Source organism: Pelmatolapia mariae, linkage group LG6 (genome assembly GCF_036321145.2).
Source record: "Pelmatolapia mariae isolate MD_Pm_ZW linkage group LG6, Pm_UMD_F_2, whole genome shotgun sequence".
NCBI lineage: Eukaryota > Metazoa > Chordata > Actinopteri > Cichliformes > Cichlidae > Pelmatolapia > Pelmatolapia mariae.
In genome coordinates, this window is record NC_086232.1 from 19,942,971 (window position 1) to 19,960,685 (window position 17,715).

General features: G+C 40.4%; 1 protein-coding gene across 3 annotated transcripts in view; it reads left to right on the forward strand.

The window, feature by feature from the left end:
- Positions 1-17,715, forward strand: part of coro2aa (coronin 2Aa) — a 48,033-nt gene that overhangs the window by 17,126 nt on the left and 13,192 nt on the right. The window contains exons 2-3 of one of the 3 annotated variants that reach the window (XM_063476141.1): positions 6,091-6,163; positions 15,753-15,953. In XM_063476141.1, coding sequence (XP_063332211.1) covers positions 15,753-15,953 — 201 coding nt within the window. In that variant the 5' untranslated portion in view covers positions 6,091-6,163. The remainder of the gene's footprint in view (positions 1-6,090; positions 6,164-15,752; positions 15,954-17,715) is intronic. The other 2 variants (XM_063476142.1, XM_063476140.1) reach the window with 2 other exon arrangements.

Below are 17,715 nucleotides of genomic sequence, written 5' to 3' on the forward strand. Positions count from 1 at the left end.
GTATTTTCATTAACTTCTCATCGCCTGAATCATACCAGTGTGCTCCTGATTGTTGGGAATCAGATATATTTAACTTCACTTGCTGGTCGTATGCTTGCCTCGTTATGATTTCACTCTTTCAGCGTTTTCACTGCACGGCCCATGTGGCTACTTTACTCAATCAGTATTTTATTTTTATCCAGGCAGGTGTGGCTTCTCATTTGCACAGTGAAGCAGAAAAACCAGAGCACAAGGTAACATGCAAATCTACGAGGATCAGGGGAAAAAAAGGAAGGGAAAACAGACTTTGCTTTTCTCTCATGCGGTGCTGTGCTGCTGAGTCCTCACCAATACATTGGTGACATCCAAAGTGACCAGCCTCTCATTTATTTGTTTTCAGGTGGACCCGTGTAAATGAATCTGTCTGTAATGGAGGCTTCTGTGTACACTGGGCTTCAGTAGCTCCAATTCAATTGAATTACTGACTGCACCTGTATTTGAGCTGGAATGCACTGTTTGCTCAGTTGGCATACAATTTATGTATTTAAAAAAAGCAACCTAAACTTACTCTAGGAGTGAAGACACCGAGGCGAAACACAGGACTGGCACTGAAACCAGATGTTTTACAGCCAAAACACAGTCAGACGGCTAATCAGCAATGACAAAGTAAAGAAGGGAAGGTCACTGTGTGTCTGCGGTGTCAAAGGGTCTGGCCTATTTTCTCACAGCAGCTAGTTATTAACCTGCCACTGTGTGAGTTGAGATTAGAGGGAAAGCTTCTGGTTTAAGCTCTTTGGAAGGAGCCACAAGCTTTTAGGACTCTTGCCCTGTGCTTATTGATAATTGCCACACACACACACACAGAGTCAAAATGACAAGCTTTAATCATAGCCAAGAGCTTAATGAAAGGAAATACAGAAGGTAACAACAAATGGATCCAGGGCTTCCAGTATGTGTTGTAAATCACAGTTGTCTGTAGTGATAAGGAGGTGATAGGGTACACGGTGATACTGGCAAATCTCTCAAGCTCTGTCTGTCTGGTTGATATCCTTGACACACCTTTTGGCAAAGTGAAACTGGCTTGAAAAGTTTTAGACATATCTTCCAGTCGCCCAGTAATTAGTAGACTTGTTATTAAATTTTTTCACTATTTGTGTAATAATTCTGTTCTTCCCCTGTAGGTTTTAGTTTTTAAGAGGTCAATGTGAAGAATCACTCATAATGTTAGGGTTAGTTTTCCCGCTTTCTCTCTGTGATCAAACAGCAGCCCCTGATGAGCCAGCAGCTTCTCATGCTTTCACCATTTTTTGTGTTCTGAGTCTTATCTCAGAGACACTGTGACCGTTGGACTTTGTTGTGTATTTGGGGGACATGTGTTTGCAGCGTTTTAGAGCTTTATCAGTAGTGTCGCGACATGTGTGTGTCCAACAAGTGTGCATACTTCTCTCTTCTATGTTACAGATGAAGTTAAGTACAAGGTATCTTCTGCTATGAAAGTAAATGTTTTAGGCGCAAAACGTTTGATTGGCTTGTGAAATATATTGCCATGACTTAAAATTTGTCTGAAATGGTTAAAAAATTACCTCCACCTTTAACCTACATTAATCTGATGCTTACACATGCCAGTCATTACATTAGGAGTGTAATGACTCTCCAGTCAGCTCAATCGCTAGGTAATAACTTTTGATCACAAGGTGATTGCACGTGTCACCTGGTGGAAGGCAACTTCAAACAAACTCGGTCCAACTTGACTGATTCAGTCTTGCTTCAATCAGTTCACGCTTAAAGATTGTTGAAGATTTGCAAATAATAATTGACATCTAATTTATAAATGCAGACAGACTGTTGCAGTCAGTGTGAATTGGTGTGCGCTGATGGGTTACTTTGCAAAATCAAAAGGTTATTGTACATGGCCACAATAATTTTGATCATTTCAGTCTCTCACCACTGTTTTTCATAGCTTGACTGTAGCATAATGCTAGCCAAGTGTTGCACTTATGGCAGCTCATTCATTGTGTGCACTACCTTCTTAATAAAGCGGGGTTTGTATACATTTATCATTCTGTTTTCCCCCATTTCAAGGAATGGTATCTTTAAACTTGGAAACTCTAGCAAAATGTGTTTAATTGGCTAGCTAGTTGCTAATTAGCATTAGCAACATGAATCCAATGGCTAATTAGCATCATGCTAATTAGTTAAAAAATTCTACTTGTTGTCCAGTCTTAGGACTACCGTGGGACCTACTGCACCTCTGGGCACATTTAAGCTTAGAAGTCTCGCTGAGTCTATGTCATGCTGATTGTTACCTGAAGCATTTTTTTTACTATCAGTCATGTGTAACTGTCAGCTAGCTGCGTGGAAATGGAGTTGTGCCAATGCAGATGGTTAGAATAACAAAGCTACCTTACATACCTACACTTTTCCATCCTTCAGTTACAGTAATGAGGTAATCTTGTTTCTGTTGCAATCTGTCCTGTCACGTACAATCATGCACAAGCTGCTGCACAACGCTGACAACACGAGATTCTTGATGTTTCTGTTGCAGATTCAGTTTTGGTTTAAAAATCATAACACACACAACAAAATGCTTTTAATATTTTGACTTGTTCTTTTTTGCTTGAGGCAGACTGGATTCACTTTATTCATTAAAATAATAAATATAGGAAAAAGTATTTGCCTTTAGTAACATTTAAATTGTGCTACCATATGATAGCAATCGAAACCACATGGTATCACATTTTGTGTGGGGATATTGTATTGATAACAGAAACTCCTATATCGGTATTTTTAAATGAATTAAAATACTGTGAATGACTGCAATCACTTTGGAGAGATTGTCGAAGGTTTGCAAATAATTGTGTCTAATTCATAAATGCAGACAAATTGTCAACATGTTGCCGCTGGTTGTATTCTGGTTATATTCCTTTAGAACAGGAGGGTTATGAGATGTAAGAATGTCTGTTTAAATATAAATTTCTATGTATATAGAAACGTGTGATTTACATCAAGTTATCAGAGTTGATTGCTGTACTATCAAAATCCCTAGCTTGACCTCATTCAATAGCAGACTGATAGCAGACTACTTATAGCAACATTTGTGGCAGGATTTAGTGTTAGTATGCTTGGCACTCTAATTTTTCAGTACTGGATAGATCAGATATTCACAAAGTTTAGCTCTGAGGACCTAATTTGCATTTTGAAAAAAGGTGATAAATCGCAATATGCAGTACTCAGCATATCGCAAAATGTGTGTCGTGAGGGAAGTATTGTGATGCTTGGGCTATGTGGGGATTCCCACCTCTGCTACATAATAGTATTGTTACTGTCATTTAGTCATTTATGCAGGTAGGATGGCAGTGGATGGAGAAAACTTTACATAGGACAGACATTTATGTAAACAGTTGCTGATAATAAAGAAGAGAGAAGATTACTGGAGAAGATTAAAAACCATCTGCTATCTTCAATCAGAAAGGCAAGATTGAAGCATTAAATATGTGTACACATGGCCAAATCCTACCTTACTGCAGGTAAAGTAAACAGTCGTATTCTGAACACTTCCTCCCATTACAGCTAACGTGCAGGAGCTCAGGTTTCTGTGGTAACAATGACTGACCAGCCCCTCTGTGAAGGCCAGCTGCCAGTGGACAACTTCTTTTTTTTTCGCCCCCTTTCTCTCACCCCATCCTCATATCGACCTGTTATCCTAGCGTGTGCTGCTAATGTGCCATTACATAATGGTTCACTTTGACTTGACGGTCCAGCTGAAGCCATGTGAACGGTTGAAAGGACTTTTGTAGCAGCTTGGCATTCTGCCCAAAATGCAGCCGATCTGATATCTGATGCAGGCTGAAGATCACAGAGAATAGAAGGTTTGAGAGGGGCTGTCACAGATTATTACGCTAACAGGAAATATTAGTTTGGTGCTTTTGTAGCGGAGAACATCTGGCCTAATCAGTGTGAATATATAAGTCGGCTAATGGTGAGGAGCTGAGCTGGTGCCCTGTTTGTTCCTGAAGATGGATCCACATTTTAAATCTACACTTAAAATAGTTTACATCACTTTTTAGTATATAGTTTTACATTTTTCACTTTGTCAGATCAGAAATCGTAGAGGAAGAGACAAAGAGGCGATACGAAGCATACGTTTTATGCACAGTACCTTGCTTAAGTTTTAACTAACCCTTTATTTATTTGTTTTGTTAGGAAAATAGAAAATGGGTGCACTGATTTGATGAAACGTGTGAAAACATACAGAGTGGGGACAAGCCTAACCAACCTGAAAGTCACTTTTATTCTTGAACACAGCTGGAACTTTTTTAGGTAAGCTTTCTCAGAAGTATTTAAATAGTCTTCAGGAATAGTTCTCCGGGCTTCTTGAAGGACACTTAAAGCTCATCTTTGGAAGCTGACTGCCTTTTGTTCTGCTCTCTGTCAAGATGATCCCATACAGTAGATGGATGAACTGAAGGTACAGAAGCATCTCTTAGGTCCTGTGTCAGATCTTTGCCAGATTATGTCCTATTCCTTAAGGACATGACTTTCAGATACTGTTGGTTTTGTTTTAGGCTTGTCACTTCTTCTGTTTTCCTCCACTTGCTCTGTTTGCACAGTTGTTTTTAAGGATGTACTGCACACCATGCCCAAATATTCCAGGCTTTCAGCTAATATGTCTTTGGGAATCACCACTAAAAATGTGACTTGGATCAATCGACCAGTTGATTAAAAGCTAATTAGTATATTATGATCAAATTCCACATATTTACTACTTCCATCTTCTGAATGTGAAGGTTTCCAGCTCCTCTTTGCCGTATACAGGACAATAAAATAATTTTGAAAAATATTTTTTCATGAAGATGTCAACAATATTTGGCAGTAAAATGTAACGGCAGAAACTACTCCTACCCTAAACTCAGATTTTCCAGTCGGTGCTTCAGTTTTCTCAGCAACTGTTCTACTGATCTGCTTCCAACTAACTCGGAGTATTACTCGTGATACGAATAGGTGGAGCATCCAGTTTGTCATAGTTTGGATTAGCGGTTCTCATATTTTGGCTAAAGGTTGTTCAGTCTAGAGCACCAACTACCTGCCTGTGAGGCTTTTAGGGAACATCTGTAAATTGCAGCAAGGCTGACAACAATCACAAGTAAACCTGAACCCGGAGAAAACGTTGCAGGGAAATTTGGTCACAGTTTTAAAATAACTGCTGTCAGCAAGTATGGCTCAGTTCCTCATGCTTGAGCAAACCACTTCCTAAAAATATTATCTGTTCTTTTTAGGCTCCCTTTGCAAAGACATTTGGTGAAAGTATTCCTACAGTCATGCTTATTTTAAACACCTCAGCCGTATGGAAGTTTTCACCACTTGCTTTCATTGTATTTCCTTTACGGAGTTTGAAAAACCTGCCAAGCGCGTTTTTTCTGAAGAACTTTGAATCACTTGTGTCTGAACTGAGCCTCGTCTCAGACACAAGTGATATATGTGGATTCCCAGAGTTTCTAGGAATCCACATATACGTGTTATTTCATTACCTTTACATGCAAACAAAACAAATCTGGCGAGTAGATCGTTTCTTTTTTTTTTTTATTGAGCAACAGGGTTAAAGATGAGCGTCTGCAGTTATGAGAGTGAGAAATCCTGATTGAGCAAACGCTGCGGAGGAGTGACTGGAGGGAGTGGCACTCGAGGAAGGAGAGGGAGTGAGATTACCTGCTGTCTCTCACTCCCCCTCGCTCTCTCTGTCTCTCTCTCTCTCTGTGCAGTCACCTCCCTCTCGGGGAGTGTACACACTCCTGCGCTCGCTCCTTGCTTGTTCACACACGCTCTGGGCTTCATGGTGCACACACACATACTGTCCATCGCCGCTGACTTGACTGCTTGTGTTGATTGTGCACATCAAAGAAGAAGAGCTTGAGTTCGGGAGGGACTGTAAGATTTTTTTGGACTGGGTTTCGTGGTGTGTTTGTGTTCACACGCGTGTGGGGAAAGAAATCACAACAGCAGCAGCACTGGTCCATGAAGCTAGGATAAAGAAAAAGAAGTGATTGTAGTTTGTTTTTGTTTGTTTTGTTTTTTGTTTTTTTTGTCTTTTTCTGATTTGGCTTGTCACTGAAGACAGAGATCAACTGTTTCCCTCTTCCCTGCTGCTGGTGCTGCTTCTTCCACCAGTGACAACTTACTCGACAGGGTGAGTACTGCTGAACTCCGACCTCACCTCCTTCGCTCTCCCCCTGACTCAAGTGAGCCTTTTTCTTCCGTGTTGTCCCTCCATGTGGGTGTTGCTCCCTCTGTTTTATTCTTTAGACCTCCATGCGTGTGTGTGTGTGTGTGTGTGTGTGTGCGTGCTCGCTATTTCCCCCCGAAGCTTTAAACTCAGGACTGTTAAGTGCACATCCATAAGACGGGCTCGAACAAGATGAAACAAAAACCGTTCTGCAGACTGACTCTGACTCTGAATTTCCTCAGCAGCTCACATTTATTGTGACTGCACTTGTGCTCTTTTAGTAAATTATCCTACGGCCCCGAGATCGGACAAGTAAGCTCTCATTTGCTACCGTAAGCATGGAGATATTTTCAGTTTTGTGCTGAGGATTAAAAAAAAAGTCGGTATGCAACGGAAGCTGTCCCACAGTTGTTGTAAAAATGACATCATCATCAGCTAACATCCCAGTCAAGTTATTTCTGCTCACAGATTCAAAACACTCCCATTCACTAAAATATGCGTCTTCTGGTTTGGATTTCAGTCTTTTTGAGGTCTTTTCATCAAGCCAGCAGTCCTGATTCTCAGGTTTATTCACACGAGTGTCCCGAGTGGGGAAACTGTAAGACTCGGCTGGAATACAATCAGACATTTCAGGGAGTTCTTAGGAAACTTTGCTTGTTGATTTGTGGTGAAACCCTGACTGCCTGATTGTGTCATCATCTTGTGTCTTGTTTCAGCTTATAGTGAGTCTTCTTAGGAAATAAGTGCGCCCGTGATTTGTATCTTATTGTCTTGCAAATTACGTTACATATCTATGTCCTTCAGGAGATAATGGATGTTCACCACGTGAGCTGTGCACTCTCTCTCCAGCCGGGAACTAATGGAAAACTCTTAAGGGCAGACTTGTGTTAATGCAGTACCTGCTCACTATGATGCCTGGATACGTGGCTGGGTGGAGTTTGTTTTGCTTCATCTTTGCACTGTCACTTTAGAGAGTTACAGTTTTGGTCTTATTTTCTATCAGTGATAGCATCTCACATCTTCTTTCCATGTTTTAAACAAACCCTGAACTCTGAAGGTAGGACAAAAAGAAAAAAAAGTCCTCAAAGTGTAAACATGGATTTCAAACTGATTACTTCGGGAGAAGTTGTATCAGGACTACACGAGCCCGGGATCGACCCGCCAACCTTCCAAAGTATCCTTGGGCGAGTTACTGACCCTAAAGACTTCCTTCATCAGTGATAGAGAAGTGCTGTGTATGCAGATTGGAGTGCAAAGTGCTTTGAGTGGTCGACAGGACAGGAAAAGCACCATTTATTTACGGAGGCTTTCTTCTTTGACACGCACACAAATACACAAATACACACACTTGCAATTTTACTGGCAGTCCAGGATCAGTGGAAGGTGTTTGGTTGCATTTAAGCTTTTATAACCTAAAGAACAGATAACCAGATCTGTCTGATAATCAAGTTTGTCTCTTGACCTTCATTTTAGCACAGCGGCTGTTTTCTCAGAATGCAGGGTTATCGTAACTGCAGAAAGATTACCAGAAAACTGCAGAACAACACATAAGCTCTCCATGTTCGATTCAATTTTACACCAAATCACATAAACGCTCACTTTAAGGTGCTTTTTATTGTAAGGTAAAGACACAATAAAATGGAGAAAACACCAACAATCAAATGACCCCCTATGGGCAAGCACTTGGCAACACTGGGAAGGAAGAAGTCCTTTTTAACAGGAAGAAACCTCCAGCAGAACCAGGCTGGGGGGGGGGGATGGGTAAAAAAAAACACACACTGTGGAATAGAGCCAGACTAATAATAACTAATGATTAAATGTGGAGTGGTGTGTATAAACACACAGTGAGTGAAGAAGAAATGTTCCGATAAATCCCTGCAGAAACATTCAGCAGGGCTTTCACCATCTTTTCTCAGATTTAGAAATCACAGTTGTATCCATATTGACAGATACTTTCACAAAAATGGGTGAGGTGAAAAAAAATTGGAAAAGTGGATCTCATTGCCACATCAGCTCCATTTCTGTCAATATTTTGAGTGCAAATAATGGAAACCCTACAACGAAACTCCCATTAATCTGTTTTTTTTGCCCATCTGTGAGCTCTCAGTCGGACCATCCACGCCCAGTCTATCCGAATGCCGTATACGTTAATCATTAGTTCACTTTTGTCTCTACGTGAGTTCATACACCTGTAAAACTGCTCGCCAGGAGAAAAGGACTCTGAACATACCTTCCAAAACATCCATAAATCGTGCTGGGAGGTCAGACACAGTTTTGATGAAAGAGAAACTGAGATGGTTTGGAGATAGTGGTGCGCCATTGTTGTGTGTGTGTGTGTGATTGTGAGGATATCTCCAGGTAAACACAGCGAGGCAGGCGGGCATATCCTGACCCATCTTTTCATACTTACTCACATGTGTGCGCTCCATTGCAGTGAAGCGGCTCCAGGATTATCACTGTGGCTGTTATCCTATTACAGGAGAGAGGTTGTAAGCTGTCATCTGTGTATGATATCACCTAGTCTAAACAAAGGGAGGTGTGTGTTGCTCAGTCGTGCGCACACAGTGTGTGCGCGTGTTTGTGTGTGCTGCCGCGCCATGTGCTCACACCTGTACATACCTCGTCTTGAATTTCACTCTGAGCGTTTACAAAACACGACATCTGCAGTTTGAGAAGCCAGCGCTCGTGCCCGCTTGTTTTTCTTCTTTTTCTTAGTATAGTCAGTTTTTAAGTTTCACTGTGTTTCGATAAGAATTACTGCTGACAGCAGAGGGGAGGAATTGATTTCATACTCATAGGAATTTTGGAGGCTAGAGGCTGGGCACCAATAAGTGAACTTTGAACTGTGAAACCCCTCCCTCAGTGCCAAGCTAGTCAAAGAAAGGAGTGGCTGCTAGTCTACGTGGTTATGACTTACGAGGTGCTTAAAAGGCAGTCTCTAGGAGAGGATGTATACACAACTACAGACCTACAAAGAACTCAGGCAGAACAAACCAGATGTACAATATATCTTTTTTTTTTTTTTTTTTTTAAAGAGTCATATCTGTGTTTTCAGTTTAGTTTTATTACTGTTTTTACAGCCCCCTTAATGCGGTTACCGCTGTGACTCACTGCTCACGGACTAAAATAAATTTCCCTGACAAAAAAGACTGCATCTCCTCTCTTTTTTTATTTTTTATTTTTTTATTTTGCCAGACATAAAGCCTGTCAAAGAAGTCCTGATGAATAAAATCATTTCCCCGCTGTCAGTGAGCATGCCTGGGTGCCTTTTGATCAGTAAGAAGCCACAGTAAAAATAGCCAGAATAGTGTTTCCGTCATCAGTTCTGTGAAGAGCAAAAGACAGGCCGCCCACCACCCGGCAGCCTGCTGCTTACCTGCTCCAAGACGCAGCTGAAAGAAAGCTGCCACCGGCCTGATTACAACCCACTTTAGACGCGACAAGATGTCCTAGCTGTCGGCCCTGGAAGCTTCTCCCTCTGGTCTTGTAAGCCTCAGCAATACATGAACGCTGATTACAGCAGTCCAGATGTGGTCCGGGTTGTAATTGCGTGTAGCTCGCTCGCCAACTGATGCATTCAGTCTTTTGCTAAAAATGTGCATCAGAAACCTCAGTTAGAAAGGCAAATGATGCCAAAACGTCCACTAGAAAGAAGAAATGGTATGATGAAAGACAGACTACAACATTTGAAGAGGTTTGGAGACCCTTTGTGAACAATCTGGTTAATTGATTATTGCAAACCGTGCAAAAATCCTTTGCACTGGAAAATGCAAATTGCAATATTTTTTTGTAAAGTAAAGTTTTTTGGATATGTCTTGTTGCCATAATCTGATTTTTTTAGGGTATATATTTTTTAAACTATTTTAAACTCTGTAACAGTTCTATGACTGAATTCCCCTGACACCTTTATGGCTGTTTGGCATATTTACAGTTAGGTTTATTTAACTTCCAATAAGGAAGTTAACAGGTTTTTTGTTATTACGGAGCAGATAGAGAAGAATAGAAGTCATAAAAACCTGATAATCACCATGAATTTGTTTTCAAAACTAAGCTTCCACCTTCAGACATCAACGAATCTGTAAGATAAGCTTTAGCGGCGCCATCTGTCATGCTTTCAATGTTTTAACTTGATTTGATATTTAAACTACTTTTAGCAGTCATTTCCATACTTTTAGTCCAGACAGTGCCTACACTTAACATTGAAGTTAAACATTGAACTATAACTATACAAACGTTGTTTTTTAAAGCTATTACAGTGTGTGGGGAACAACTTTCAACTAGCAGTTTCACAAGTTACTTAACTCACACTGTAGCACAGTGTACATGACCTACAGCAAAAAAACCTTGGAAAATATCTATATTTTTTAAGTGATTAGATTACAGTATCTGATATTAATACACCAAATCTCTGTCTGTGAACCTACTACCTGATCAGGAGTTGACACACACCTTACAACAGTCACCTCTAATTTATATCCACAAAATTTGAATAATATGATTATATATAATGTATTATGACACCATGATTTTCTTGGCACCCACCTAACAATGGGCTAAAATGACATTTGTATAGTAGAGCAGGACCTGAGCATTAGCCCCCAAACATGGGCTAATTTTTAAACAGTCAGTCCACCACCCGTGTTTTTTTTTTTCTTCTCTTTTTTCACTCTCATGATGTGTCATTTTACCAACAACACAAATTGACCAAATAATTCTGTAGCACAGCCATAAACGAATACACGTGATATGAAATTATAGCTCCACTAAAAATAATGTTTCAGGTTTTTTTTTAATACAGTCACTGCTCAAAATGAAAAATGTGGGTTTTGTCAGTGGGGCTAGTTGAGCATCATGCGTTAGTATGGTGGGGCTGAGTCATTTTTCCATGATGAACTGAGCGACAATCACACTTTTGCACACGCTTTACGAACAGGTCGAGTGTGTAGTTCAGGCTGGCTGACGGATGCATTACCCGGGCTCGTCTTCAGAGACAGGCGGTCAGAATGAGTGAGGGGAGTGTACAGCAGAGAACGGTAATAGAAAAATAATCCTTTTCCTTTCATGACTTAAACTTATTTGAACCTACTTGAAACATGATGCAACTATGAATGTATGTGAGCTGCCAGCAAGCTACTGCAAGGTGTAATTAAACTACTGGTTTAATTAAAGCCCTTGTAAGACGGTTTCCATTCATTTTTTTTTATATTACAGTTAATTTAGACATGTACTGTATATTAACCGTTATTCCAGTGAGTGGACTGGCGTCATATTTTTGTGGGTGTTCACGGCTTTTCTATCAAAACCAGGAGGTGTTTCTGGATTAAATTTGGTGCAAATGTATTCAGACTAATATCTCACATGGTCACAATTTTATGAAGAGCCTCTTGCTTTATTTTGCTTTAAATTATTTCAGCATTTTTATACTCCCTGTGTGTGTAAGCCATATAGTATCTGCTCTTGCATTTTAGCATATGAACTCCTAAAGTAACGGCTCACAGAGCTGCCCTCACAGCTGCAGACTCAGACTTCAAACTTGCTTGTTCAAGTTTCTTCCAGATTTGTTGCTTTCTTTTTGCGTCTGCTATAATAAACAAATAAAAATTAAACTGGACTGGATAGGATTTGAAGATGCATCACGTGGCCCTGTGAAAAATCTGGATATTTTAGATGAATCAGTTTATCTGTGATCAATTTTAGGAGAAGCTTTAGCAGAAGAAAAGAGACACCATTTTTCAAGTTACTCTATTTTAAGCATTTAGGTTGAGGATGAGCAAAATGTGTTTTTGTTATTGCAGCAATTGCTGACAAGGTAACTGTGGTAATAGCAGACATGGATGTGACTGATGAACGCCTGAGTGGCAATCAGAGTCTTAAACACCTGAGTAGTTTAAATCCTTCTCAGGTTCCCGTGTGACAGTACGAGGCTCTCTGTGACGGCCTCGGGCTAGGAGGTGAGAGGTGGAAGGGTAAACTGAGCCATGAAGTCATGCTCCACACCTCTGTAGCATTCTTCTTTCCTTTCTTTTTGCTTTCTCTAAACCTGATTTTATCCTTCTGTTGGTCTAAATCCTTCCTCGGCCTCTTTCCAGCCACACCTGCATCATGCTCACCATGTATTTATTTAGCCATCATGTGAAAAACCAGAGGGCAGTCCACATAAAACAGGAGCATGATGTCACTGTTTTCAGTGACAAGATTTGCTGTAGGTGCGATTTGTAGGAAAACACAAACCTGTAATGGGTTTATACCTCCACCTCCTACTGTTGTTGTTGCTGTTCTTGTTCTTTGATGTCCCTGTAGCTCTCTAATCGCTCTCTCCATTTACTATACTTTGTTGGTTGAATCCATTTTTGCGTTCTTGTCCATCAGCCGCCTCCACCCCTAATTCATAAGTAATGACCATGCAGCAGGCAGGCGGAAAGCCAGCCAGAGCAGCAGAGCAGACATGCTGGCTGGCCAGACCTCGTCCCAGTGGACCAGAGCCACTTATCTCTCACAATAATGACATATGCATCGACTGGCTTAAGGGGAAGCGGCTAAAAGGAGAGTCCGGATTGGGGAAGTATTGCAGGTTTTTCACTCCTTATACATTAACCCTAGAACACTATCGCTATAAATAGTAACACAAATACTAACGCCGGGTGATTTTTACCCGATATAATATGACCAACTAAAAGTACTTGTCATCAAAATATATCAAACACATGACAAATCAGAGTGGTCAGCTTTTACTTTCAACTGTGCCATGTCTAACAAAATGAAAAAAAGTGTCATGGGGGGATGCTAAAATAATGCTCCAAAATTACAGAAAAATCTGGAATTCAAGAACAAAAAATTCCTAAAAAAAAAAAAATGACGCTGGAAAGCTGGTCTTTGATACACCCATTCCTGGGACATTTGAGACTTCCCTGGTGAAGGCACAATCTCCTCAACACACTAACAGCTGCAGGAGAGAGAAATCATGTAAATGTATTTGCTCGGGTGAAAATCACCCAGCGATAGTGTTCTAGGGTTAAGTGTAGTAGACTTTATTGAGAGCTGTAATACATTTTGATGACACTGGTTAGGAAAAAACATCTGTATGTGATACAAATACAAAATACAATTAAAATCTTTACTGCAGATATTGTCATTCACAACATATACACAGATGAGCTCATATGGAACAAAAGTGAAAATGAAAATGTTCTCCCAACCATTTCCAGTAGGTAGATTGTTACACTTCAAGTTAGCCTTTCATAACTAGCTTTATAAGCCTATAAATAAACCCAGATGTGCTTAAAATAGATCAAAGATGGTTGTTAAAAACGAAGCCCCGAGCTGCTCACATTTTCTACCTTGATACATTCCGTTCATGTTCAGTAGCTCGCTCAGTGGTGTCTTTATTTATTTTTAGATGTAACTCCTCTTTCTTGGATGCTTTGAAGTACTGACATGGAGAGCAACTCACTGTCAATGCACTACATACTGTTTTTATATTGTAGTTTGGATGCTCGCTAGAAGTACGCCGACCTTAAATGGCCAAAAATGATAAAATGATGATGTGTCTGTTTGAGGACTTGTTTCATTACATCATCATTTAATATGTTGTGCTGACTTCTTACATGGAACCCAAGCACTGTAGCCTATTTCCAAATGAAGTGAGAAGTTATCTACCAGTTACTGCCGGGCGGTTTGCTCAGAAATTGTTTCACCACAGTTTCCTTGGACAAGAAACGCTGAATAATTGGCATATAAAAACAAGCAAAACCTACATCATTAACACGTAATGGTAATAAAAGTGGGACTAAAATACTACCCTGTGGAACGCCACAAGATATGCACTTTTGGCTTGAGACAGCTTGTGTCCTGAGGTTAACTGTTTACAGAGTATTTTCCCTCTTTGTCCTACTTACTTGACATGTTACGTTAAGGCCTCAGTCGCACAGGCCACAAGTCCAATCAGTGATCTACCCGGCAACCACTGGTCGCTAGGGAAAGATGGGTATTCCTTGAAAGTAACAATGTAATAGTAATTAATGTAATTACTAAATTTAGTACAGTAACATGCTACCTCGTCGCATAGAGGGTTCTGATCCAAAACCATGTGATCACTTTAGTTGCTGGCAGGATACCACGGTCACCAATAGATACTCTCATTACTCTGCAAGCGGCAGTAAAAGTTGAAAAAATGTGATACTAACTGGAAAAAGAGATGGTTTGACCTCAGAGTAAAAGTTGTGCATTACTGCTGTAGTGGCAAAGGTGCAGCTTTTTCTTTGAAGGGAAACAGTCTCCATTTCACTACCACTCTGAGTAATTTGCAAGTTGTTCTTTTCCATGCAAACTACTAGCAACCATGGTAACCTGGTAGTGACCAAAAAGAGGTTTTTGGTGCAGCACTGTATATCACTTTCTGACCGATTTTCACACAAGCAAATTCGAGCCACCACTCCCCAACAGATCCAGGAGTATAAACTTTTCCATAGCGACTGGTGGTTGAGTGAAGGGGTCACTGACTGGTCTATAGGCCTATTTAAGTTTTAGCATTTTAGCAATGGATTTAACAATGATTGCCACCAACCACTGTAACGATTCGGGGAATACACATTTTACACTAGTGACTGGTTGTTAACGAGTGTTTTCCAACCGGTCTGTAGGCTTGCGTGACTGGGACCTGGGACGTGATGAAGTCAATGCACATATTTTGGAATTGATAGAACTGATGGTGCATACTTACATGGACTGTAGACAGCGGACTTCCCTAGTGGACTTGTGTCTTTGCTCATGTTCTTGATCTTTTACCCCACTTTTCCTACCTATGTGCGCCTAGTTCATATTAAATAGGGGCAAAATGGCCCACATAAGTTAGAAAAAAGTCATTAGCACATATTTAAGGTAAAAACGTTTTTGTTGTTTACAACAGAAAATAGTTTTTTCTACCTTCAGAGCGGTTTTTAATTCCTTTGAATGATGTTTAGTGTACACTTTCTGTCAGTGAGTTTGAGAACTACATTTTGGTTAAAGAGCAACCCTTCATACATCCGTCTGCCATGATGCATATGGTGTCATTCCTTAATTAACTTAACCCCCCTTTTACTGTTTGTTTGATGGTCCATAGATGCTGCAGTAACCCTGCAGAACATGTCCCAGTTTTTATTTTATTGTTTATACTTTAACACGCTGGTTTTTGTGTCATGCTTTTTATCTAAGACGTGACTGACCATCTCTGAAATAAAATCTGATACTGAAATAAAATCTGTGCTGCTTTTATGGTTTTATGGTTTACCAGTGAAGCCATCGCTGCTTTGATCTGAAAGGTCTGTGTCACAAAGCACGAGATAAGGCGAACGCTCTAAGAGTTTTTTTAACTTTGTACTTTTTATGGAGAAGCGAGTGTTAATTTTGTGCGTGTTATCAGTTCCCTGTCTTATTACATCTACCATTAAATAATAACCTCCTGTGCTCGTGAGAAGGACCAGGAGGCTTAGTGCCTATAAAATCCTCTGTCTCCATAACTGTGTGATGGATGGCTCTCCTTGGCTGACCTCTCTTCTCCTCGCCCTTCCCTCAGATGACATGGCGTCCTCAGTACCGCAGCTCCAAGTTCCGCCACGTGTTTGGTAAGGCCGCCACCAAGGAGAACTGCTATGATGGCGTGCCAATCACACGCAGTGTGCAGGACAACAGCTTCTGTGCAATCAACCCACGTTTCCTGGCTGTCATCACTGAGTGTGCTGGAGGAGGGGCCTTCTTGGTCCTGTCTGTCCATCATGTGAGTATCTGTACCTCGCGTCAGGTTCACAGGTATTTTATATTTTTTTTAAAGCAATATGTCAGCATTTACCTCATAATGCAGAGAAGACACAAGAATAAGGTGCCATTGTTTCCCACTTGTGTTGTTCCAGTCAGATGAAAGACCTAAACTGAGCACCTCTGACTCCTCAAAGTTAGGAATGACTCAAATACTGTGTGTCTGCTTTATTTCTAAGTGGCATCTGTTGTCCCAATGAAACAACATCTCAGCTAATCTGAGTTTTTTTGGCTGGGTTATAGATGAAGTCCATATATTAAATAAAAAACGGTGAGCAAAAAGTTGTGACATTATGGAAGAGATTTTAGGTGTACAGGTAGTTGGTCTGCAGAAATGCTGTCTCTTAACTTGTCACATTTCTCAGAAGATAAAGTGAAAAAATTCACTTTAATGTGGTTCTTAAAAATTGCTTCTGTTAACTAGCAATGGCATAGACAGCTTCATCTCTTACTGTTGATAAATTGAAGGCAAAAGCAAACAAACATGATCTCAGTTATTAGAATAAAGAAAACACTGGATTAACTGTATGAGCATTAGTTGTTTCCTTAGCATCATGTCACATTGCTGTTAATATCTAAGGCCTCAGACATGCAGATCTACAGACGGGTCAGGGCCCTCCTGGCAAGCAACAAATGCTAGGGAAAAATGTGTATTCCCCAACTGGTTTGCAAGTGGTTGCTGGGTGAGATCAGTCACAAAGAGGGTACTTTACATGGTCTGCATTTCCTGTTTGTGTTACAGTTTTCACAGTTTCACTACCGCTTGGTGAGTAGTTGAAGAGTGTTTGCAGACAAGTCTGCGTCTTCTATGCAAACTACAGGCGACTGTGGGAATACGCTAGCAACTAAAGGAATTCGTGCAGCACTTTCTTTGTGACCAATGCCACCTAGCAACAGCACGTGACCTTCAGCAACCACTCAGCAGCCAGTTGAGGAAAGCACAGTTCTTTTTTAGTGACCAGTGGTTGCTAGGAGATCGACGGCCAGACTATAGGCTTGCGTGATTGAGGCCTTATCAAACAAATTAGGATTTCCATACAAAAATATCAAACAATTTTTCCGTCGCTTTCTTTTTCTTCATCTTTTTTAGGCTGGTATTAAAAAGGTTTTCAAGATGCATTTTTTAAATCAATTTCTTCAACCTTTAACTTGTTTCCCAAGAGAGCACAAGGGTTGCAATGTCCAGATTTATTGAAAAAACTGTTCTAAGAGCACTATAGACTGTAGCGATATTCAAAATGGATTCTCTTGATCGTTCCTTTTCTGGTTTCACAGATATATTCATCAACAAAATGGCCCTTCTGAACTTTCACCACACTAAAAATTTCGCACATGTTTGAGCAAAAATCAGCCAAAAAGTTCTTGCTTCTCAGCATTTTTCTTCTAACCTCAGATAAAGTGAAAGTTTTGGAGGGCAGAATTTTCTCTGCTAATTGTTCACCATCTCTTTCTTCTTTTTTGTTCTCTCTGCATTGATATACACACCTGGGTCTGATTATAAATAGCTCAGCATTAACACAGCCTGAAGAATCTCTAAATAAAGTACAACCCTGGCTGCTCATGTGCTACAACCTAAATATCACATCATTAGTCTGTCTCATTCCCCCCTTCACTCATTCACACATGATTTATGCGTGTTATGACATCCACTGGTGATGTCAGCCACAACAGCAGAAAAAAACAGAAGTTGGCACTCACGTTCTAAACAGATCCTCTGTCTCTCT